A 25,729-nucleotide genomic window follows, 5' to 3' on the forward strand; every position below is an offset into this window, starting at 1 on the left:
ATTATATAAAACGTTATGTGCCTTCTAAACCTGTCTCTGTCACCATTTTATTTATAAATGAATCATCCTGTACTGTGAAATTAGTTCTTATAATAAAATATTAATAATATTAAAATTAACTTTTTTTCAATATTTACAGAGCTTCTGCCTCCATAAAGTCCACTGATTTTCTTTATCACAGTGACCATTTTATTTATTTTTTCATTTTTTTTTATGTTCCCCCACAGCCACCTGCAGCGCTGATAAATGCACGCCTGGATTTAGCGGTTTCCCGACATACAATGCGTGATCCACACCACGGTTCTAGAACGCTGTGAATTGCTCATGTCGATAAGAAGAGAGCATGGCTCATGGAATTCCCTCTCAAGGCAAAGTTACAGTAACGGTGGATGAATACAGTTCCAATCCCACCCAGGCGTTCACGCACTATAACATTAACCAAAGCAGATTCCAGCCCCCTCACGTCCACATGTAAGTAAATCTGTCTACTGAATGGGGTTCATTCTTGTGAAACATAACCGTTTTGATATTTATCTTCGACTTCAAATGTTTGCACTGTATTGACCAACATTTCAGTGATCATTATGTCCCCATTTGCTACCTTTCAGAAATGTCGAAATTATTTTTAAATATTTATTAGTAATGTACTGAAGCTATGGGCAAACATTCTTCCGCTGTATGAATAAATACCTGATATTTCAAGGTGTCCTTCTAAAAATATACATTTTCATTTATGAATCCTATGGCAGGGGTATTGTTTTGGCAAACAAAAGCTTTGAAAAGTTAACTAATAAAAAGATAAAATTTCAATTATTTTTTTTTTTTTTTGTTTGTTACTTTTTATTTTATCCAATGCGAGAATGGTAGATAAGTGGGACAGCCTTCCAGCAGAACTGGTTGAGGTTTATACAGTCAGGGAATTTAACCATTCATGGAATAGGGCTATACTGAATAAAAGACGAGACCAAGGACGGAAAAAGGATTATGGTTTTTACAGCGAGAAACAATAGGCAGGCTAGAAGGCAATGGCTAGAAGTCTTAATAGACATGTGATAAAGTTCTCCAGAAGGTGTTGAAACCCTTGGTGTTTTTTTCTGACTATGACATCCGTGTTCTATGGTTTAATTGTAATGGCGAGCCAACGAGTAGACACGGAGTATGCAGAGTCATTAGTAAGACTGGGGTTCTAATGCACATCTATATGTGCCGGGGCTTTGAAGTGGAATTGCTCTTTGTATGTGTGTGTCTATTGCTGTTAACGCTTTTGTCATCTGTCTTGCGTTGAGGGTGAGCACACATACTCTGGAATTTCCGAGATGCTGGAAATGACTTGTCAGCTTGTCGCTTCTGTGAGGGGTCACTAGGTAAATGTGGCTTTTCCCTGCAAGTCTAGCCTTTGATCGTTGTATTTCCATCGTATTATGTTGCAGAGTAAGAGAAGGTCTTGTTCTGGAGATGAATGAAAACCTAGTGCTTTAGGCGATTAGAAAATTTTTTCCCCCATTTTTATTGTATTGATGAACTGGTGATTGTTTTTATTTTCATATCATTTCTGTACAGGGTTTTGCTCTTATGTTCTTTTACACAGAGCTCCGTCATTCTTCCTTTCACTGGATTGCACTTGAGGTAGAATCCCCTTGGAAAGGTAGACGCCAGGTCAAGGCAGGCAAGAGCCCAAAGCCTTGCTTGGGTGTTTGTGCCATGAGAGTAGGAGCACGAGCCGGTTTAAATGGTGGTTGGTCCGGCTCGGCTTGGCTCTGGCTTGGTCCCAGGTTGGCTTGTGCCCAGTCATAGGTGGCTCTCTGACCTCTAGAGAGGTATAGTGTATGTGGTGATAATACATACTGGATTTATGACTTCTTTATGGTAGTTTCTGTAAAATACAGTTTGTGCACCAAGACATTTAGCCCTCTAAACTTTTTTTAATGATGCTTGGGATTAAACCTTCAGATGAAAAAATAACCATAGCAGATCTGCCAAGGTTCTGTATGAAGAGAAGTACTCCAACTTGTTCTGTGTTCACTTGCGATGGAAGTGAAGTTGACGTTTTAACGCCTTCCATCAGCTTCGTATTTGATGTTGTTATCATCTGAAAGTCTCCGGTTACTCGGAAGTCGATGTACTTCCTAAAACTTTGATATGCCCGGCAGTGACTACAGGCTCCAAAGTTTTGTCTACGTCTTGTTTTTAATCAGATCGTGTTAACGCACAGCTTGTGTAGGGTTATTCTTTCATGTACTTGTCCTGTTTTGTGCTGAGATAGTAAAGAAGAAAAGACCGTTGATAAATGATGTTGCTTTTGTAGCACAGGGAAACATTTTAGACGTTTTCGGCTTAAAGGTTATAAACATTTCTACAGTTTAGGAAAAATCTAAATATAAGGTTATAGCCAACAAAGACAAATATGGCTAGATGTGGTAGTGAAGAGATGGAATTGGAACCTCTAAGATAAGGAAATATAAAAGGTCTGCAAGGAGAGCAAACCTCTAGGAACACAAAGGACTGGCATTCTCTATATACAAAGGCTGTGTTTCTATACGTTCCATACAGAGAAACTTTTCTTTGTTTAGGGGAAATCATTTTTGAGACATATGAAGGTACGGTCTAGTATCTCGGCAGCATGCTCAACAGAGAATGCATACTAAAGTACTTAGTGCCTATGCTGAAGAAGTAGAAAAAAAGGGACTTACCTTTAGGAGAAGTTGCAGCCCCAGTGCTGCAGCTGCCAGTCTCCATTGTGGTTAGACATTTTGAACCACTGAGTGGCATGAAAGCCATTCTATTAAAATCCCAGGAGCTCTTCTGTCCATGCCCTGCGATCATCTCAGAGTCTGCTCTATAGCTGGCTGGTGGTGAGTACTAGACTTGTGCATTCGTCTCAGGGCGAACATGAAAACGAACACGAAGAGTGCTTTTTCGTGTTCGTCCCGAAGACACGCCGAAGAGAAGACAGCGGCGGTAAAACGTAGGCGAAGACACACACCACGAAGATCTTCGTGATCGTCTTCGTCGTCTTCTACCAGTCTCCCCCCCCCCTTCTAACTTACCTTGGCATCGCGGCAGTTCACGGAAGTGGAAATCCGCAGGTTCGCCATCAGGGGTTACAGGGCAGTGCGAATGAGCCTATTGGTCGCCTACAGGGACCTCCTCTGGCATCAACCAATTGGTTGATGCCAGAGGAAGACCCTGCAAGGGGGCACCACCACAGTTTTAATGGACCACAGAGCTGTCATATGGATTGAAGTGCATATGATGACTAGCGTGTCCCTTTAATTTTTGATGTTTTCTATGTTGCTGGAAAGGAATGTAACAGAATTGCTTCTCATTTTCTGTTGGTGTCATGGATTTGAGGAGGCGGTTTGTACTGAATAATTGTTTTTGCCATTTATTTCTATAGCACTCTGTAGGAATAGAAATGATTACTTTTGTTATATGATTAAGGAGGTGGTATAAGGTTTGACCACAAGACTCTAAGCTCCAATTTTCACTGTTCAAGCTGCACAAATAAGAAAGTACAATAATGTTCTAGTTTGGAAGTATATTTTCCCATGAATTTATGTAGCATTCCTTTGATGCTTGACAGTGAAAAATTATATTTGTTGGAATACTCAAATTGTCTGAAAATGTATATTTTTAGTGAAGTTTTTTTGCATTCTCTAAAAATCTTGTTTTTTTTTCCCAATTATCTGTAAATAGAAATATAATCTCTTTTGGACATTGGGTTTATTGGCATTATTTGACTGTTTGTTTCTAAAAACTGTACAAATTGGGTAAAAAAAAAAAATGAAAAAAGTATAAGGATCTTAAACACTAAGTAGGTATGGGAACATATGGTATTTTTTAGGATATGGTAATAAAGTGAAACCAACCTATAATTAATTTATTGTTCTACTTGCCCCTTCTTTTGGTTCGTTTTCTGCAATAAAGTTCTAAAACAAATTACAAAGTTTAAACCAGTCTTTAAATCATAACATTATTATTTATTTCATATAGCACCATCATATATATCATGGGACGCTGATAGTGTAAATACGTTAATTTTAATTATTTAGTAAAATATATTAAAGATCCTTAAAATATTAAATCACTTAGTTAACATTCTCCATTGATGTATTAAATGTGTTTTTCCACGTTATTAGACACATCATAGGTTCCTAAAGATATTTTCTCCCCCCCCCCCCCCTCAAGTGACAGGTACTCTTGATGCTCGATGCCCCTACTGTTTTGAAACCTTCTCCTAGTTATCTGATATAACAAACCTGAATCAAAGGAAAAAAACTTCCCAGATTGTAAGGATATCTGTTGGGTCAGTTTGCCTCCCCCCTATCCTTCTTTTATTTTTTTTATGAATCAATGAAGGAAAAACATTGTTCAGTGGCTTCCCTGGAAGCTGATACTTGCGGTCACAGATTTGGTGAATGAACCCAGTGATTAGGGATGGCAAGGTGTTCAGGCATTCGGTGGCACTAGGAGTGTGCATATACATGATCCCACGTGGGTTTGGTGATACTGATAGCACAGAAGTATAAGACGACAGGCTTCATGCTGTTATAAACAGGAACGTTTACCCACCGTGCTCTATTTTTGTAGAGGAGAGGAAGGGCTGCTACTGCTGCAGAGCAGACTCTTCTGCATCGTTTTGAAAGACTTCATATTACTTAGTACCTTAATATGCATTCTTTTATACACGGGGTGTCTAGGTCACATCAAAAAATTGCCTGTACTTTTACCTTATTTAAAAAAAAAAACATACCCGGTTAAAAAACTGCAATTCCAGCGTAGTGCAGCCTACTTGGCAATGTCTACTACTCTGCTGTCTACATTTAGCTTGAAGCAGCCAGTCCTGGGAAGAAATGGTAATGAAAATGACTTAGATGAAAAATCGAAGCTGGCAATTCAAAGAAGCCAATGAGCCACGACTTCATGGAACTCCATGGTTATTCCGGAGTGATTTATTTGATTGTTTCTCTTGGTTCTGTTTCTCTAGAGCTTTCTGAAACCTACTGTTGTCCACATAACCTCTGAAAGAACAAAAAATCCAAATAAGCAGTCTTTCTCCATCGTAGCTTTTGTATTGTCCTGGTTTGAAAACATAGCACCTATTCAGTCCCTGGTCTTCTATTCAGCAGAACCTAGTGACTCTCCTATGCCTGGAGGTCAGAGGTTGGAGGTGGCACCTTTTTTTCCCCATTCTTGGACGATTTTATGAATCAATTCTGGTCCTGTGCCTAAAAGAGATTTAATGTACCTTTGTGTCCCACCAGGGAAGATTATTATTTTATTTTGCCTCTTCTGGAGCTCCTGCTGGTATCCATGCTATAGTAATGACATGAGGAATCGATGCAATAATGATGCACATCCAAATTTAATTAGTTTGGAAATAGAAAGAAGGAGAGGCGAGAGATTTAGATAGATGGAGCACAGATGTTGGGTGAAATTGCCCCCTAATGAGTGAAACAACTGGAATGATGGGACAAAATGAGCTTGTTGGATCACACGGCTAGGGAATCCAGGGAGATGCAGCAAAACTATCCTGTATTTTAGGGTTCATAGCTTCTCTTTTTTCTTTCGTAGAAAAGGTATCTCTGGTGAGATCGGCTGGTTTGAGACTCTATTCTATTTATGTGATAAGTTCATGATGTGTAATCTCCTAAATACTATGTATAGTTGACACGAGAGGCTAAATTCAGGGGCCTTTGGGTAGAACACTAAATGGAACCTAACATAAAAAGCACCGATTCTGCCAGGAGTCCACTGATACGGGATCCGATGTGTACGAATGGTCAGTAATGTCTAAATACACACAGATCCAGTATCGTTCTGCCTTTTATAGCTGTTGAGGTGTCCTGCGTTTTAGAGAAAACTGGTACCACGAGTGGCAGAGAAGCATAGAAGAAGAGAAGTTAAAAGAAGCCCTGACACATTTGGAACTAGATGTGAATTCTGATTGACCCGGCTACACTGCAGGCAACATGACCAAAGATTTAATGACGGATAATAAAATCTGTAATAAATTTTTAGAACTACACTTTAATGCAATGATCTGTGACCATTAAATCGGTTCCCAACTGCAGATGTCTCCGCATTAGACAACAATTAAATAAAATGCATGTGAAAACAGAGGGCGCCTACTGGGTTGGAAGGCCATTAATATCCTGCGCTTTACTCTAATGTAGCTTTTACCTCCCTTTGTGCCGTTTCCGGATTTGGGAAGTTGGGGCATCTCTCCTGATAGAATGCGGCGTATGCCGTGAGAGGTGATGAACTACGCAGTTGTGTCTAAACAGTGACAGATTATCCATTATCACACACAGAATGCGCATAGGGGCCCCTGAGCGTACGTGTGTGCACACTTTGCCTGGTGGCCCTGTAGGGTCCAACTCTGGGACTTTGTCCACAATATATCTAATCTAATTGCGTTTTAAAATACAAAGAATGCTTCAGGTGACATCCCTGTTAAAAATCCAAGTATCCCAGGGGCCATTTTCCTACCTAGAATCAATTTCCCCTTGTTAGCAATGTCATTGAATGTAATTGGTATTCGGTTCAAATCACTGATTTATTGATCGCATGCAATCGGTTTTGTTTAATGGGCCTTAAAAACTACTCTTTAGCAAGCGGATTCTATACGGTGTCGCATTTATAGGGAACATTCTTGGTGCAAACTGGTAGTGTGGAGCAAGTTGCGGCAGCTACTGTTGGTTTCCATGGTAACTGCTCCACATCCACAAGAGTAGATGACGACAGTGTTTCATTTTTTTAATGTAGAAAAGTCACATTAATTAAGTAGTATAAAGATACGTCACTTTATTTTTTTCACAATAGTAGATTTGTTTGAATAAGAAGGAAGCCGCCCGTTAATAACGCGGTAGAACCCATGTGTGTTTAAAGAACCCGATCTCTTAATTAAGAAATGATGATACACAAATGAAGGATTTGTTATTACTGTAATGCATTATTCTTTAAAACATTTTGTGAGGAATCTGGGACCAGTGGGGTCGTTGAACAGCTGCTTAATCTTCCGACTACCACCCCTGGTCCGACCACCACCTCTGGTGACCTCCTGCGGTTTCCACACGTGGGTACTTTTCTACCTGCATCGTTTTGAAGGCTGAGCCAATGGTGTATATCCGACTAAATACAGCAATGGACAGTGTTCTGGAACCTTAGGTGCCATAAACCACAATTCCTATCATGCTTTAGTAAGTAGATGGCCGATCATGGTGGGAACTGGCAGATAGGTGGGTTATCCGAAGCTGTTATATTTCCTAACCAACAAGTCCTCTAAAGTTGTTACCATGGCAGCCACTGATCAATTGAGCATACTGGCATCTACGCTACATTGTAATGCTATATTGTGATTTCAAAAATAATGTGTCTTTGGTTTGCGTTTCCTAGCAGCTGCTGCTCTTTCTTTCCCCTCTCTGTCTTTTTTTTTCCTTCTTCTTCGTTCTTGTTAAGTATATGTACATGCAGGTATTTCCAGGTTATAACTCTTGTTTTAATTGTTTCTGCTCCAGGGTAGACCCCATCCCATATGATACTCCAAAACCAGCAGGCCACACTCGTTTCGTCTGCGTCTCTGACACCCACTCCAGGACAGATGGCATCCAGATGCCGTACGGGGACATCCTTCTGCACACAGGCGACTTCACAGAGCTAGGTCTACCCTCCGAGGTGAAGAAGTTTAATGACTGGTTAGGTAAGGATCTATTACTGCTTGGTGACCCCGATTAGCCTCCTCTGGCCATGTCTCACCTATCGCCGTGTAATTGAATGTAGGCACTTGACATGGTTTCCTCATTCACTTTAGTTTTAGATTTGTTTTCCTGTCTAATGAAGCTACACCAGAGCAAGCGCTTCCATCTTTTTGTGTTATTTTTTTTTATTATAGAAAAATAAATTTGACAAGCAAAAAGCAATACATTGTCCATTCGGTAGGACCCCTCATCCTTAATTTCATTTCATATGACAGGTCTCGGGCTCTCCCAATTAATCCACATTTTCTTCTGGAATTCTATACCATGCAAAGACAACTCTCTCTTGTGTCTGCTTCAGTGTCCTGCATCGTGTAGAGCCGATTAGGATTTCTAACATAAGGCCTTAAAAATTGTTGGCTTAACGAGGCATAATATATTTCTGTAATACCCCAATAGTGGAACACTTCATTTCACTGAAATCCACCCTGAGATCTAAGCCTATCCATAAAGGTCTCCATAGTAGAAAGAAGATATCAGTGCCAACATTAATTTCTTAGTAATGCATGTTGTTAACCCAGTGGTGTCGAGAACCACATGGACATCAGTTTTGGGAAGATGGCTAACGGCTCAGTGTTATACTACATTAATTATTTGATTGCATGGCAGGGAATGGCCAATCACACCACGTAAAGCTGGTGCGTTTGTCCAATCGGCATATAGATTATGGCTTCCATGGATATGTCAGCTTTTGGACTACAATGCACATCATGCCCAGTCTGTTTTTCTCATCGGAGGTTATTGACCCCTTGAAAGTGTTTGGAAACTTGGTGTTTTTCTTCTGAACATCACTTGCGTATATCCCACATTCAGCGTTGTTCTAGCTCGTTCCATTTTGATTTGAAAATTTTGGTTTAATGTTGTCTAACATCTGCTTTACTGTGTTGTTCTGCGAAACAAAATCTATTTATTTTTAACAAAAAAAGCATGGCTCCTTCACCAAGGATTTTGGTATTTTTAGTGGATATGTTTAGGTAACCTGTTTAAAGTGTGGCCTTGTCACCGGTTACGTATTGGGCTTATGTGAATAAGGTATTTGAACCTTTTAATCAATCATATTCTCATGTAAAAATATGCTTCACAAGCCACCATTATGCTTTCCTGAATTCGACCTTCAACCTACAGTACATGTACTATATCAGACTTTAGAAGGCCCATCAATCAACTCTTACTTTAAACAATCTACTTTCTTTCCCATTTAGCTCTGTTGCCAAAATACACGAACATATGGCCAGGAAACCGCAGTCATCGTGTACCATTAACAGGCCGGGTTCCTTCACAAGTTTCTGAAGGCTTTAACATTCTAAATGGGGGGGGGGATGATTACTGTCTCAACATTCAGAGAGAGAAGTCCGCATTTCATTTAGTTTTTGAGCAGTTTGTATTGCAATGCCGTAAACAGTGAGGTCTAAGAATGCGAGTTGCGCTACTTAGTGCCACGTAGAGCTTTGCGTCTCCAGGACTTGCCTTTGCCTGGAGGGTTGTGTTGCCTTCTTGCCCTTGAAGGTCCTTGGATTGTCGGATAAGTGAAAATGGCCTAGCTCTGGTCCTTGTAAGCACTAAGCCTTTAGCTTCCCTTACGTCTCTATAGTACCATCTACGGTAGAACTGAATGAACGTAATTAGTAAAAAAAAACAAAAAAACATTTTATGACAGATTTATGGATCTAATTTCTATGGATCATTAAATATTTGCCCAAATTTTGAAATATTGTTTAAATGGTAATATTCATACATGGTGGCCAGGAGCGGGGGCTACTAACGAGAAGGAGCTCTTTTCACTCTCCGACGCAGACCGCGTTGGGGGGGGATCCCTAATCAAGGTTAGCTATAACTTGTCCATTAAGTATGATTCCTAGACATAACCAAACCTCACTTTCCGTGGGAGTGGAAGAGACTTCTCTCTGGATACATTGTAGCCAGAATGGTACAGTTCCGACCCCTCTTTCCTGACCCTGTTTGCCATGTACATTTTTCTTTGCCGGCACCAGGCTAAATCCAGAACACTCTCTCTACTGGCCTGATAAATAATCTATATTGGTTTTGCATAAAAACTTTCTAGCCCTCACACAGAATGACCTCTGTGGTTACTTACTGACTGCAAAGGTCTGTGGAGATAATTTATTTGCATTGTTTTGATATGAACATGCCCCTCGGGTCTTGTAACTCTGCAGTCATCTGACCTTCGCAATTGTTAAATGCTTTAAACACAGTTCGTTTAAATAATTGTTTTCGTTTGATCGGTAGCCTGTGTGACCCCAGAAATTGAGAACGTGTCCTTTTTACCCAGTAAGTGATCTTTTTACAGTTCAGTTCTCTCAGGGCATTAGTCTAACTGTGGGTTGTTTTCCTTCTCCACGTAACTTCCATTTAATTTATTAGTTAATAAGCAACATTATTCTAAACATGATATATATTATAACCTTTTGTATGAAGTTAAAAAAACATGTTTTTTTTTTATGCAGTGCTTTTTATTTTTCTGCGTTCTTTCTTTGTTCCGCTCTCAGTTACAGATGGTGATAAAATGAATGCTGGTGGTAGATCCGTGTTTCCCTTCTATATGTGCATTTTTTTAAAAATAATATAAATCTTAGAGCACACTGGGTGTACCCATGGCCCACGTTAACCATTTGCCCCTATATATATTTGTTTCTTATAGAAGAAACCTAAACGTTTCTTTACTTTGCCATTCAGCATAGGACCTTAACACTTGGAGAGGCTTGATGGATGTTGTTGTGACACAAGGGTTAGAAGGTCCTTTCTGTCTTCCGCTTTTTTTACAGTTATGATTTAAGGCATGTAATGGTATTTTAACGCACCCAAACTTATTGGCTTTCTGTGAAGCCTTCCGCACCAGGGCTGCCCATAACGCAGACGGATGTTGCCCAGTTGGTGACCCGTCTGCTGCGGATGGATGGCCCAGAACATTCTCCACGGCAGGCTTTCCCAATTACTGTAGAAGTTTTTCCAAAGGACCTGTGTTTCTTCTCAAACGAATGCAGTTGGCTTATTAGTACAGGTCTAAAAGACAGACATTGTTAACGGCCACTGGTCCACCTGGGCTCATCCAGACACATGCGCTACTGGGGTTATTGGTAGATTGAGGTGTGAAGAACGTTGCTCCACAGCTTTAAAGGGAAACTGACACCATCACTGCTTTTAGAATAACCACATTAATTCTGAAAACTACATATAGCTTCTGCTTCTTGTTCATCAATCAAGGGAACTGCTTTTAAGATACATAAAAGATGTAACTGACAGCAGTCTGTGGCAGAGCCAGCATTACCTACCTGAAGTTCTCTCCCTTCTACTCCCCTACCTTACAAAGGCTGCCACAACCATCAATCAACAATCAGTGGGCAGTAGGGGATAACCGACCGGGAAGGAATAAACACGCCGATGCTGAGAACCGGAAGAGACCTTTCCCCATGAAATATACATTAGATGGCTACATGTTTTTTTTTTTTTATCTTTTTAACATAAAGGATTTGGGAAAGACCCACTTCAGTTATAGTTAATCCCTGCCCTTCCAGTGGAGGAAACCCAAAAAGATCCTCTGTATCTTACATATAAAAAAAAAAAAATTCTTAAACGCCATAAACAATTCTGGCCAACTGTAGCATTATTTAGGCGGATTCAAATTTTTCTTTACTGTTTTTTTTTTTTTTTCTCGTGCCAAATATTACTAAATCCCCCTAAGAACACAACAGAAATATGTATCCGTAGTAAAACGACTCCTGCCCCGTAAATGGTTAATGGGGATATCCATTCAGCTGTTGTGCGGATCCTGCCCTGTGTGTTATATTTTTTAAATGTAATCCTGCCTGCATTGATTCGAGGGGTGAGTCGGGCAGCGTTGTATAAATCTAAGAGCGGCACATAGAATGTGTTTAGTCATAAAGATTAGCGGCCTGTGTAATTCAATTTCAGGCTCTTTGTCATTGTTCCTTTTGGAGGTTTGTGTGTGCATGCGCTACCCAGCCCCCATCTTTTTAGAACGCTTTATGCTATAGCTGTTTCAAAAAAAACCCCAAACCTGATTTCTTGTTAGAAAGACGTCTCCCCGTTATTTTTTTTTTTTTTAGCATATTTTGTACACTTTCTGCATTCTCTACTTTTTTCTCTTTTGTTGTCTGCTTTGTGTATCTGTTACATGGATTAATTTACTGATTTCTCTCCATTCTATTCTCAAAAGCTCTTAAAACATTTCAAACATTCATTGGCATCTCTTTCGATGTTGCGCTCATGATCAGTTCTGTAATTAAGATTATTCTTGGCAGAATCTTCAATGTAGATTTTGTGAACTAGCCCTTGAGAAGGAACTTGAGACCCAGCTGATGTTTGTTCCAACGCTGCACAAATGGTATCCTAAGATCTCCATGGTTATTCCTGATTATCCGATGTTTCATCTATTGTTAAGTTCATGTTTGGTTCAGGCAGCCTTTGTATATTGGATGAGAAGAAGGGACAGAACTTCAGGACATGAAAGTGATCAGGTGATGCTTGCTTTGCCTCTGTTAGCCATAGATTTAAGCCTTCTTGAGGTTGACATTTCAACTAAATATCTCCAAGACAATTACACTGATTGATAGATGAAAAGCACAAGCTACAGGTAGTTTGAATGAATTGTTATTCTAAAAACTAAGACGCCAACAGTTTTTTTTAAATGTGTCCTGCAAATAAGCACCCATTGGTTCTCCATTGTAAATCCCAATGCATATTAACAACAAAGGAAAAGGACATACAAGTCCTCATTTTTTAAGATAAGCAGTAAGAGATCAGAGATGGCCAAAGGCTTCAATGTGATGTGAGAATAAGTTATTTTGCTGAAAGGGTAGACTGTAAGTACAAAAGCATTCCACCTTCTCACCCTCACCTGTGGCACTAGCCTTATCTACCCTCCCTATGATCGGGGTTTCCAGCGCAGACTTGAGCCACATGCCTGGCTTATTATGGGTAGAGGCGTACAGTCTCAAAATGAAACCTATATGCTCGTATTCATGCCGAAGACTTGACTGGGCCCAAGTTCTGGCTGCCGACTTGACCCCACTCACTCACCTTCTCAAGAGCTTGTATATCACTCGCCATTCCCTCTAGTCTGTAAACTAGAAGATTTCGGCGGAGATGGCTGTCGTCACGTTTCGTCTTCCTTTCTCTCTCTCTGCATTTATCATACCCTTTGTACAGAATCGGGGGATGCGTTGTTTACTGCCTCTACTATAGATAAGTAGATGAAGATCCCAGCCTAGATAGGCTTCCACAAAAACATGCCACATCCCCTGTTAGCTAGCTATTAATTAGTAATTATTTTCCCTAATTTATATAACGCCAACAATTTATGCAGCACATATATTCAATGGTTTGCCAAAACTAGAATTGACCGGCTAAGACAAATCGATACATTAGGTCAGGGGTCCTCAAACTTTTTAAACAGGGGGCCAGTTCACGGTCCCTCAGACCGTTGGAGGGCCGGACTATAGGGGCTGGCAGTATGTTCCCCCACAGGCATACAACCTCCAGCCATACAGTATGGCTGGAGGCTGTATGCCTGTGTACTGCCCCATTTCAGTGTTCCGACCACCGCTCCGGCCATAGCAGGACCGGAGGATCGGTGGTCAGAACACCGAAGGGACGCGCCGCTGGTAAACACTTACCTCCAGCGCGCGTCCTTGCTTCTTCTCTTCTTCTCCGCTCCTCCGCGCTCGGTTGCCATGGGTGCACGCATGGGACGTCAGTGACGTCGCTGCGTGCGCCTGCTCCCGGCGGTCCCCGCGTTTTTAAAGTAAACGCGTGCCGCAGGGACTTCACAGAGGCATCCTTGTGTTCCGAAAGCATCTTTCGGAACACATGGATGTCCTGAGGCAAAAACACCCCGCGGGCCGTAGTTTGAGGACCCCAGCATTAGGTAAAGAGCGCCTGGCTCGCAAGCTTACAACCTAGTAATGCGTCCTTCAAGTGACTACTCGCCATAGCTCTGTATTTAATTACGTATAAAAGAAATCCCTTTTTTTATGCTTGAAAACACTTTTAACTTATGGCAGTATCTGCACCTTCAGTGCCCGCAAATATGTCAACGTTCACCTCCTCTTTTTTTGGGAAGTGTTAGACAAAAGATGACTTGTTAGCGCACATTCTGAGAAATAGAATCATGTGATGGAAGCAGCGCAGGAAGAATTTCCTTTATAAATGATCTCCGCGACCATATGGATACATTTGCATAGTTCCAGACAAACGAGTCTTTGTGGCACAGTTCCTCCATGAGATAATTAAAGATGAAATGGAAACAGATTTTTATTATACTAAAGAATACAAAAAGGCAAATAAAATATTATGGAAACTCAATGAAAGGATTTGTATTCACTCTGACCTAGTGGGTTTGTATATGGAATAGAGGAGCGTGGATGAAAGATGTTCTCTCGGTTTCAGTTCAGAGACTGCAGTCTAAACGATATTACGAGTTATTTGGCTTTTAAGAAAAAATGGCGCTGTCGGCTGAGGCCGGTTGCTAATATTATTTGATGACTATAAATGTTCCCTGAAAATTTCCTCCTGAGTGGAGAAAATGGCGTTTTGTTTGCCGTAATTGCATTTTCAAGTGTTTGCTCTGTCACTTTCCAATATGGGCTAAGTCAATTGGAACTTATGATTTCATTGTGTGTCGAGAAAACTGCTATGTAAATTGATCCAGTATGTGTTCGGAGAAAACGGTTTGGGGAAATGGTAACCGAGATGCCTTTTATTTGTTGGGTTACGGCTTAATGCGCAATTGTTACCAAAACTACGAGGTTCCAATTGTCATTGTGTTTGAAAGTCTAGGCTAAATTGACCTATGACTGTGTATATTATAGAGATAAAATTTCCTTTTTTAAACACAACTCATTGGGCTATTAGATACCGGCCTTGGATGTCCCATGATCGGTAGATGCATACATATAACATATGTATCGTTCTGGAGCCAAGCTGGGGCCCAAACAAATGTAATATCTGAGATATACGGCGATATGGGGTTCACTGGTTATCCATGTGAAGCCTTTTTTCTCAATCATCTGTTTGCATGAGACTAGGACATTTGAACCCCATAAATTGACTATGCGTTATAAAGGGCCGACCTCCGAGTTGGCCCTCAATAATACATGTTTATATTAAATAGCTTTGAGGAAATCTCCCTGTTTACCTGCAGAGGTAGGGTAACCTTCGTTACTCTTCCTACCCCCTTTATGAAAAGGATTCGGTAACCGGAGGCCTCCGAGCTGTCAGTCAGACGAAAACTCAGTCTCCATGGGGACCGCTGAGAAAAGAAACGCTGCTTGTAATCAGGGATTTAACCCTTTTATAGTTTCCATACATCGGGTGTTTGTACAGAACTGTATCAGTATTCTGATACATTGTAAAGAAGAAACAAGATAGACAACCAGTTTTGGGCTATGGATGGGCCACCATGTGTATTATAGTAAAAACCCTATTCATTAACATTTAAAGTGTTCAATAAAGTGCATGGTTGAAGAAGCCACTTTTTGGGTTTATCAGATATCTAGTTAAATGTTTTTTATTATTTGTTTTTTAATGATTTATGCGCAATAAAATTTATTTTTTTCAAAATATTGAGTATATTTGTTTTATTTTATTTTTTGTTTGTCAGATCCATTATTAGGAATTTGTGCTCCAGTGGCTGCTGAATATTGTTTTCAATTTATTTAAATATTGAGGCTCCGGCCCCTTGTGAAGGATAAGTCGCTTTCATTATTTTTGCCCTTCTGTTTGCAAGGTTTGCCTTTTATTAACTTATTGCATTTATTTATCGCAGTGGTGTTTGTTTAGCGCCTTACACTATTATATTTATGAGGCCTTTACTATAAATTTGAATTTGGGAGCAGATGTATTTTAAACTGGTTTACTGTACGATCAATAAGGGAGCTATGTATCAAAAGTGAATCTGGTGCAAACTTTGAAAATCCAATGAATCGCCATGGTAACCACTGCAACGTTCCTTTTAATTTACCTCCCCTGATTTATCTAATTTCCTAACGGTACGAGTGCTTTATACCATATGCGTGGTATGTAAGCACGGAAACCCAAACGGAATTGACATGCGCTACTTGATATTTCCTCCTAACGTCGTTTTGAAGGTAGGATTGTGGAAACAGAGGGATTCTTTTAAAAGCAGGGAATAAATGTGCAAAGAATATAGAGAATGAACCAGATCGAGTGTCTTAGGCCATCAGAGCGCATGTATCGGCTTGTAAGCGTGTGTTCTGGTGTGCTTCGTTGCCCGTGTTGGCAGTAGTAGTGAGTCGGTAACACGCTGCCAGCATTAACGCCTCGGTTGCTAGGCCCCAATGAAAATTAATGAACCCTGACGCGTAGGGAGTGGAAGGTCAGAGCCCGGACTTCCGCTCTGCTTGTGCGGGTTTTGTTGTCTGCTGCAGTGTTAACAAAAGCCGGGGGATTCGTCTTGCTGCTCTCGCCCCGCGTCTCTTCACAGGAGCTAATTCCTCGCTCTCGCTATTAACCCTGGCACAGGGGCACCGCTGCTTCTATACAGATTTATCCCGACGGAAGCCAAGGAGAGCCGCTGATCTCATTTACAGGGACAAAGATCATGATAATAAATAAATAAATGGAATTTTACTCCAAACCAGAACTGTAAATGAATGCAGGCGTTTATGTATAAACACGCAAACCACATTGTAACAATGATACGAGTCGTAGTTTTATAGATAGATGTATATATTTCTATGGGTTTTTTTTTTTGTTTTTTTTTTACAGAGTTTTCTAGTTTGTATGTATAATTTAACTGCCAGATTTTATAAGCCAGAAATCAATGCATTAATTGGGATTTTAAATACCTGTAAAGCTAGGTATCGGCATATCGGGGAAAGCTCTGAGCTTTTGCCCCAGTCTTGGGGTTAAGGGGGCAGATTCTCAGGGTCACGCTGCCGTGATCACATATAAGACTCCCAATTGGTGCTCCAAGAATGTTATTGGTTGATATCCCTGCTTGAATGCAGGTGGCTCATAAGACCTGGAATTAGAGGATTTTCACGGTTGGCTATTAAGGGGTTAATATTTCGAGGTAGGCTGTCGGCTTTTTATGCCGTTGACGTGGCAGGTGAGCGTGTGTGCTTTGGCAGACATACAGCACACGGTTATTTAATGTGTATATATTTGCTGGTTTGGATTTGAGCGCTGGTAATTTGTTCTTTATTTATACAGTTGCCCCTGTGTGGTTTAAATATCAAAGGGATCCAGCCACGTGTACCGAAAATCTGAATAATGACAGTGTTAAAGCAGGTAGAAGGATCCCATTTGCTCCTAAATACATCTCTGATGTCATCTTTATTAATCTAGTACAGGGTTGCCATTAGAAAAGTAATATGATTAGAAATAAACTTTTTTAAACATTTTTAATGAATTTTAGTATTACTGTTATTTTAATAGTCTGATGGCGGGAAAATATTCATATTTGTTTGTGCTTTTTCCCCCCCCCCCCAGGATCTTTACCGTACGAATATAAAATAGTGATTGCCGGGAATCATGAACTGACTTTTGATAAGGAATTCATGGCGGATCTTGTTAAACAGGACTACTATCGCTTTCCCTCTGTTTCCAAATTGAAACCCGAAGACTTTGACAATGTGCAGTCACTTCTTACTAACAGTATTTACTTGCAAGACTCTGAAATCACCGTAAAAGGATTCAGGATATATGGAGCCCCGTGGTAAGTACCTCACTGGGGATATTGATCACTCGCCTGCAAGGCGAGACCTTTTTCTTGATTTCCCCAAATGTTTACTGTGGTTCTGACTCTGATATCTTTCTATGGGTGGGGGTGGGGGGCAGGATAGATCACTGTAGAGATCCGTACGAAATAAGCAAACTGGGATAATCCACATTGTGAAACAAACGATGATACAGAAAATCTATTTTTCTTTCTAAACCTGAATATTGTTGTTTTTTTTTTTTTTTGTTTTTTTTTTTTGTTTTTTTTTTTACTTTCTTCACCGATTCAGCTTATGAATGATCTCTATAGATGAAAGCAGGAATGATCACAGTCGAATGACTTTTCTACCGCTTAGCATGTCTCACCCCCCATTCTTTTAAGGGCAGGCCAATCAAAAATGTAAGTTAGGGCCAATATTATCTCAATACAGAAACAACGATGTCCCCCCCGCTTGGTCGGTTTTGCTGTTGTTGACCTGGCAAATAGAAAGCCGAGGATGTCATATATTTGGTGTTGTTAGAGGGGTATTTTTTGTTAAGGTTTGACCTTGGTTGACCTTTTATGCTTTTTGAAGAAGAATGTATTGTATTTACGCAATATAATTCATAACCTTTTTCTAAATTAGTTACATTGGTTACATTATTGCTACTCGTAGTGCTGCGGAACTCTATAATACACTCGAAAAGAAGAACATCTGGGGAGGAAATGTGGAGAGAGGGATTTGGGTATAAAAGAGGGACTTTCCCCTCTTAAACAGGGATACTTGTGATATATATACTTCCAAATTTTATGAACCAGCAAATAACTGGTCATTCCGCGGGGCTGGATTATTACACAGCTGTGCACGAGTATTTAGAGTATGTTAACACGCTCCCCGGGGGCCTGAGCTGACTTCAGAGGCATGTGGTTCATGCCATCAGCTTGAAGCCCTGGCAGACAATGAGAGGTTTTATCCTCTATACACATTATAAGACTGCCTATAAATGCCTCAACTGACCATGACCCTTATTATTTTATTTTTTTTTAATGCTGCTACCTACTTTTTTCTTGCTATCTTTCTTGATCTCTATCTCTTAGGCTCTTAAACCCCCCAACCTTATTAAGCCAGCTCCTAAAAGGTTTTTTTCTGTCTGGCACCTAAGTTCTGCACGCATATGTCCAGCTCTGGCATAAGGACATTTAAGAACATCAATTAAAATTATTAAAAAGAGCAAAAACAAAATCCCAAAACATTGAACACTATTCCGCTAAAGGAAAAAAAAAAACTACAAATCAAAAAAAGTATTCAGCTCTATGGAGTGACTTGGAAGCTGTACGCATTCATGTTGTGGTTAATGACCCTTGTTCTGTTTTCTTATAAATGGCTTCAGTTCTGTGATGTTATCTTTTCCCACCGTGCCTTAGTTTTCCAGGTGTGTCTAGGTTTTTCAGTATGTATTTTTATTTTCCGTTTTGAAATAGTAAATTCTTTTTCTTAAGATTTTTCTTTTTTGTTTAAACAATACTAGAAGGGCTTTTAAGGCATAAACCGCTTCAAATAGTTTGTCAAACTATAAGATGCTATTATTTTTTTCTGATTGAACCCAAAAAATGTAGCCCTGTATTCTGATTGGTCGGGGCAGTGTCCTATGGCTCTTTGGAATAATACTAAGAAGATGAGTACACCAGAGTATCATACATGTGTTTAGTGAAATATGTATACCAGAGCTCTAACTGTATTGAAAATCACATGGAAATTATATATATATTATAGTTCCCTTAAAATCACCCTTTGTCTCTTTGGTTAAAGCCCCTTAGGGCCACATGTTTGCCACCTTTAGCGAGCCAGTACAGTTGAAATATTTTTGATGGGCTATTAAAAGGTTAACTTTTAAAAGTCTCAAGGTGGGCTCATTTATAAAGTTCCCAGGTATGGTTATTCTATTGTTTAAAAGTGATGAATTTTTAAAACCTATTAACTTTGCAATAACCTCTGTCTGTGAGATTGTTTAGCAAAGTATTCTTTGTTTCCCATTGAGACTCATCTCCGGTGTTTGCTAAGTTCTTCCCTCTGCACCGGGCACCATGATCACAGTGACCTAAGGGATGTACACTTGAGCAGACGAGAACATTTTATACATGATTAGTTGTATTTAATGCATAGTGATTAAAAAAAAAATACACCTGAGCAAGAACATTTTAAAACAGATGAAAGAAGGGAAAGGCAAGTAGAGATAAGAATTAAAGTGGGGTTATGGGTGTGTATATGTATGTGTGTGCGTTTATGTATAGACACATTTAATTTTTAGGAGGAAAAAAGATTTAAATGAGAGCCAAACAATGTTTTTTTTTATCCTATAACTAATTTTTGTCAAGATTAAAAAGTATTTAACAAAGTTGGTATTTGAGGACTTTTTACAGCATGTCACTGATCCATAGATCTGTATGTATATTGCGGGATACCCTTCTAAAAGCCCTAGTTGTCACATCAGGATGATTCAGAATGAGTACTGTCTCATTGAGTTATTGGCAACTAGGTTTCAGATGCTTTTAAGATGTTCAACGTAATTCTTAAATAGCTCGGGGTAGTCATTGAAGACTGGGGCAGGCATAATGGCTTTGGTAATTTAACTATGTGACTGAATGGCTAGAGGAATTCTGAGTGCTTTGGAATGTTAGTTTCATGGATTATGGTTTCCTCAAATGGAAACGCCAAATGGTTTTACAAGAAATGCTGGAAGCAGTAGTTCTTTAAGGTTAATTTAGGCCAATGGTTGCTAACCCATTCATTACTGAACACAAAAATGGATATTGCTCAAAAAAGGAACAGAAAAGTGTATAATACATTTTAATGGACCCACATTCATAGACCAATTAGCAGAGTCATATAAGCTTTTAAGAGCTCATGGGTCCCTTCTTCAGATCAGAAGTCTACAGTCTTGAATGCTTGTGTTCCTGTATGTCTTGATTGATATTCTAGTCCACTAAAAAGTATTGCAAAATTCTAGTTACTTCTGTTCTTGGTAGATAATGATATGATATATATATATATATGTTAAATATGGTATATTTTGTGTTAAGGCAGCTGCATATTAGCCATTTGTATGCATTCTAGTTCTATTATCTTAGCCCAATCTACTAGACAAACACCCAGACTCCTTATCATACTGCCTTGTGGTAACCAATTAAATGGCTCAGTCTTAATCACCATCCAGAAGTTGTGACTAATGAAAGACTACGATGGAACGGGCTTCATTAGCATTGTCGTAAAGAATCAGCTCAGTGTGGTGTTTGAAAAGGGGAAAGTCATCACACGACCGACAACAATGGCGGCCTCCAGGTTTGCAGATAAAGGATGTTTATTGGAACAAAATGAGGTAAAACCAGGCTTTTGTCAATACCGACCAACATTACTGTATTCAGCACTGGGGTTTATGCTCAAGGAGGAAAATATTTTTCCATGAGACTTTCTCTTCAAAGACATTTCTTTGTTGAGCCATTGCCTTCTTTACCAAGCCAGAGGCCCACTGTGACCCGGTAAGTCTGGTCCTTTATTTGTGGCGTGTGTTTGTGTTAGATGGTTTCTCGTATTTTGTTTAGACATTAACCAGCATGCCCTTTCCGATAAAATAAATTTCCCAAAGTTCCTTTGAAGTTGCGTGCTTGTTAAATGTGTTGAAATGAAGGGATCGCAATATTTTTCCTCGCTTGAATTGAAAGAGGCATCTCAGATCGGCCATCGTTCAATCATTACCTCTCTGCGAGCCTTGTTGTTGTTTTGTATCAGCCGGCCGCGAATTCTATTAAATTTGTGTTCCGATCCTGCTGTTAAAAAGTATTGAGCAGAGGTATCAGACGTTCCAGTGAATTGTTAGACCGCGGAAGAGCCGGTTTCCTCACAGGATGTCTTGTGTTGATTGTTTTCTATGAGATGAAAACATCTTACTGAACATTGTCCATCTTCTGCACTTTGCCGTGTTCCTTTATTTAGGAAGCTGACACCTTCCAGACTAGGTATTATTATCCATTTCAATGGAGTTCCATTCTTCTCCAGCACCAGGAAGCCCCATCTTGTCATATTGTTGTCTTGGTTCATAAACTATTGGGATACCATATATATAATTCGAGACATCAACTTCCAAATATATGTACCAACAAATAACTGTCATGCATGTCATCAGGAAAGATCCATTACAATTATGGTGGCATTGTCTTCTCCTGCGCTTCTCCCTCAAGTTATTGACTAAGAAAAGAAGCCCAACCAGGGACTGTAATTTTTGGGCCAGTCATAGACTTTTTTTGAATCCTCTCTACTCACATCTAGGTGCGTACCAGAATGTGCTTATTATAATAAACGCCAAAGAACCTGGAATCTTCAAAGGCATTTCAAATACAGAATAATACAGCATAGGTTTTTATTTTTACTGACCCGTGTGTTTTTTAATTTAATTAATACAGTTTTTCATGTTTGTTTTTACTTCAAAACCTTTTCAATTTTTAATATTAATTTAATTTAGATTAGGTGTTTGGAATGATTGCGTACATACATTTTTACTTTTTCTAAAAAAATATATTCTTTTTAGCCTCTCTTTGAAAAGCGTTTGTATAAATTCATGTTCCGTAGGGGCTTGCGCTGCTTTTAGCTCGCTATATATATTTTAAGATGCAATTTCAGCAAGAAAATGACTTTACTACCTTTTTCCCTTAAATAAATTGGGAAGCCAGTAATAAGCAGCCCTAAGAAATATTAGCGTCTTTTTATGACTTGATGTTATGCGAGATCCATCAGAAAGCTTTCAGATAGAGCGTCAGGATTAATGGAACTGTCTTTGGCTTTGAAACCAGCTGTATTTTTGCATTCGTAGTTGATGAACCCTAAACATTATGGCCGTTAGTGATGTGAAAGCTTCGGCTCCATCGACACGTCTGTAAAATATCACGCTTCTTCCATATCTCCTAATCACGGAAATGCTTTCACTGCAGACGGCAAACTTTCTAACCGTACATCAAAACTGGGTAATATATATATATATATATAATCAGATCTACGCGTACACAAGGCTTGTTAGTACGACCTTCTCTTGTTAACAAGGCATTTTCCAAAGGAAAAAAAAATGAACACAGTTAAAAATAAGACGTGAATGAAATGAGATGTAGATGATATGCAAATGAGCCGTAATTATAAGCATTGCCTATCTACTAGCGTGTTCATAGTTAATTCAAGAAAATAATGGCAGGCTTTTTCGATTGAGCTTGAAGTCGGTGACATACAATTTTCATTAAAATGCATTAAAATATCTACGTGTGTGTGTGTGTGTGTGTGTATGTATGTATATGTGTGTATATGTATGTATGTGTGTATATATATATGTGTGTGTGTGTATATATATGTGTGTGTGTGTGTGTGTATATATATATATGTATGTATGTGTATATATATGTGTGTATATATATATGTATATATATATATATTCATCTCTACTTTTTTTTACATGCCTACCATTGGGTAGACTGGTATTTGTCACTGGTGGGAATAAGAACAAGATGATTGAGGAAAAACAGTCTAAGGAAAAAGCATATCAACCAAGTGCCCCTCTTTTTGGGGGGGGGTCCCTCTTCAAGACCCTCTATCTATTTACATACCATAAATGAAAACCGAACTATAATTTCCACAAAAACTGCTTTCAATTAAAATCCAGTTTGAGCTCTTGATTGGCATTGAAGAAGAGATGTTATTCATGCCAGTGTTTCAGAAAAAAGTATGATTTTTGCAAGGAGAAGGTTATTTGAGAAGGGTATCCTGTTCCTTTGGGGACTTTGCTAGAAGAGAAATACAGATTTCTTATTTTAACTTTGGTGCAAAGAAATCTTTTTCTCCAAACCTGAATCAGATTAGGAATGCCTTTTCTTTTATCATCTTTTTTTTTTTATTAAATCTTTCTAAACATGTCTTATTAAATATTTAATCAGGGGTTTCCTTTAATGAGAAGTATGCTAAACGTATGAAGACATTAGAAACATATTTTTTTTGTAGTCTGTGGAAGAGATTAGAGTGAAAATATTTTTAAATCTTGAATACTCGTAAGATTTTTGATAATGCAAAAGTCCAGTTTGCGACACGCTGGGCGAGCAATTTGTTTTGTGCACTTAGCCTAGTCTGTTCTTCCTAAACATTATCTCAGTGGGGAGATTGTCTCGTTCCCAGCGTTTCCCTAACATACACATGGAGGTTCAGGTAGAATGAAGTCATCACAGGAGAATATTTTTTGAGGATGCGTACGGTTTGAAGTCTGCGGTCAACATGTATGTAGTGTCAGGAGAAGCCTTTTAAAAATGCTATCACATCGTCATACCTGGGAAGACTCCAGGTTTGGCCCTAAGTCTCCATATAAAGCCCATTCCACTTGAGTCTCCCAGTTAATTTCTTTTTTCTCCAGGCAGGGTGTGATATTTGCCCTCTTTCTACCAACTTTTCACCTGCTCTCCACCCAGTTGCCGACCACTAATGGCTGTCTGGGACAAGTCCTACCCCTTCATCTGATTGACCCAAAGCTGCTTCATCTACCCAAAACAGTTCCCAAGTATGAAGAGGATATAAATTAACATTAATGTTCATTTTTCCAAAACTCCTTAGTGGGGAGAGTTCTCACTTTTCTAGAAGCTCAGAATGTTTGCTGGGTATGGGTGTTCACAGTGTTCTACAGCCCAAGATGTACTCTGTTTGCCTATTATATGAATATTCATATTATTATGAATTATGACAGCCTCTAATGGCCATGTCATGACATCATGTTGCATGCGATGAAATGTTGCCTTTAAAAATCCCAGCTGATGACAATACAGTCTTAAAAACTGTAGCATTTGAAATTGTTTAATTCCTTGTTTGAGTTGTTAGATTCATATTGGGAACACCCAATATCAAAGCTCATCTGAGAACCCATAAAGCTTCTGATGTTAAGGAGGGGGAAGTCTCTGTCAGAGCCAGGCCAGTTTGCTCTTTGGTTGTTCTACAGCTTCCTTCTCCTTAGGTTCTTACCTAGTTGCAATCTTGTTAATTTGGTATTTGCTTGGTTTACAAATCTACATCTGGTGGAATAAGGTCAGTACCTTTTTGACATTGTAATGCCTGGTGAAGAATAAATATCCAAAGGCGAATTGAAGCTGGTCATTCACAATTGCGGTAACCCAAGAGCACACACCGCAGGAGTTCTTAAGCCTGATACACCTACCGAGGGGTTGAGGCCAAAGATAAGCAGGCAAGTACTTCGATGATCCCAATAGTGTGGGTTCTCAGGTATAGGTAGGTACAGAGTAGGTAGTCAGGATAGCCAGGTACGGTACACAGATAAGGTCAGCAAGGTACAAAATCGCAAGACACGGAGTAATTAAACAGGCCAGGAGTCAAAACACAGCTTCGAAGAACAGATTCACCAGATACATAAAACAGGACCACGCTAGGGTGCCTCTGGTCAGCAGTTCCAGGTTTTTAAATCCAGTGGCAAGCAGAAAATGATTCAACAGGACCGCGCAGAAAATGGCCGACGGTTATTTACGGGCTGTACACAGACCTCCCTCCCGCCAGTTGGTGCTTTGTCTGCCGCTCTTACGTGACATCTATCTATAGAAGCCCTGGGGCTGGCACTCTCCAACTGACCCAGCCATCTGTACGTTATAAACTACTCAATATTACTATAAATGTATCTACACGATCATTTCCGTTCCACATTTCTTTCGGCTCACATTGTCGGCTTCCTTAATTCAGAAAGATACAGGTCATTTCTGTTATATGCTGAAATTTGGCCAAGGAGTCTGTTTATTAAACTGTGAAATAAATGGATTATTGTTGTGGTTTTCTTCATGTCTAAGTTACATGTTAAATAGGTATGAATAGGTCACGGAAAGCCCTGCCCCTGGTTACACTTCCAACCACAACCCCAAAAGCAAAAGTGCCCCTTTTAGGTCATTGTGCTGATGATTTATCCCCAATGCCGGTGGGTTTGGGGACACATAACTCACAATTAACAGCAATCATTGAAAGAAATCTACTGGTTGTAAAGCAAGATGCATAATTAAGTTTGTAAGTGAAGGGTTTCCATTTTTGATTTAAGTGACACATTCATGAGCTCAATCCCGAAAGATGTCATTTTGTGAGGAAATGATTCTAGCCTTGAAGCGTAATGATGCTGATGGCGGCGCACCAGCTTAAATTACTCAAAGCCTAAATCATGCTGGGCAAGTCATGAACATCTGCCATTAATGATCTTCTAGACAT

General features: G+C 39.5%; 1 protein-coding gene across 1 annotated transcript in view; it reads left to right on the forward strand.

The window, feature by feature from the left end:
• Positions 1 to 343: 343 nt before the first annotated feature.
• Positions 344 to 25,729, forward strand: part of LOC149277646 (metallophosphoesterase MPPED2) — a 47,803-nt gene continuing 22,417 nt past the window's right edge. The window contains exons 1-3 of the mRNA XM_089502640.1: positions 344 to 471; positions 7,521 to 7,702; positions 17,250 to 17,475. Of these exons, the coding sequence (XP_089358766.1) occupies positions 344 to 471; positions 7,521 to 7,702; positions 17,250 to 17,475 (536 nt within the window). The remainder of the gene's footprint in view (positions 472 to 7,520; positions 7,703 to 17,249; positions 17,476 to 25,729) is intronic.

This window comes from Sceloporus occidentalis, unplaced genomic scaffold (assembly GCF_023333645.1).
Source record: "Sceloporus occidentalis isolate IW3139 unplaced genomic scaffold, rSceOcc1.0.p SCAF_207, whole genome shotgun sequence".
NCBI classification, from domain to species: Eukaryota; Metazoa; Chordata; class Lepidosauria; order Squamata; family Phrynosomatidae; genus Sceloporus; species Sceloporus occidentalis.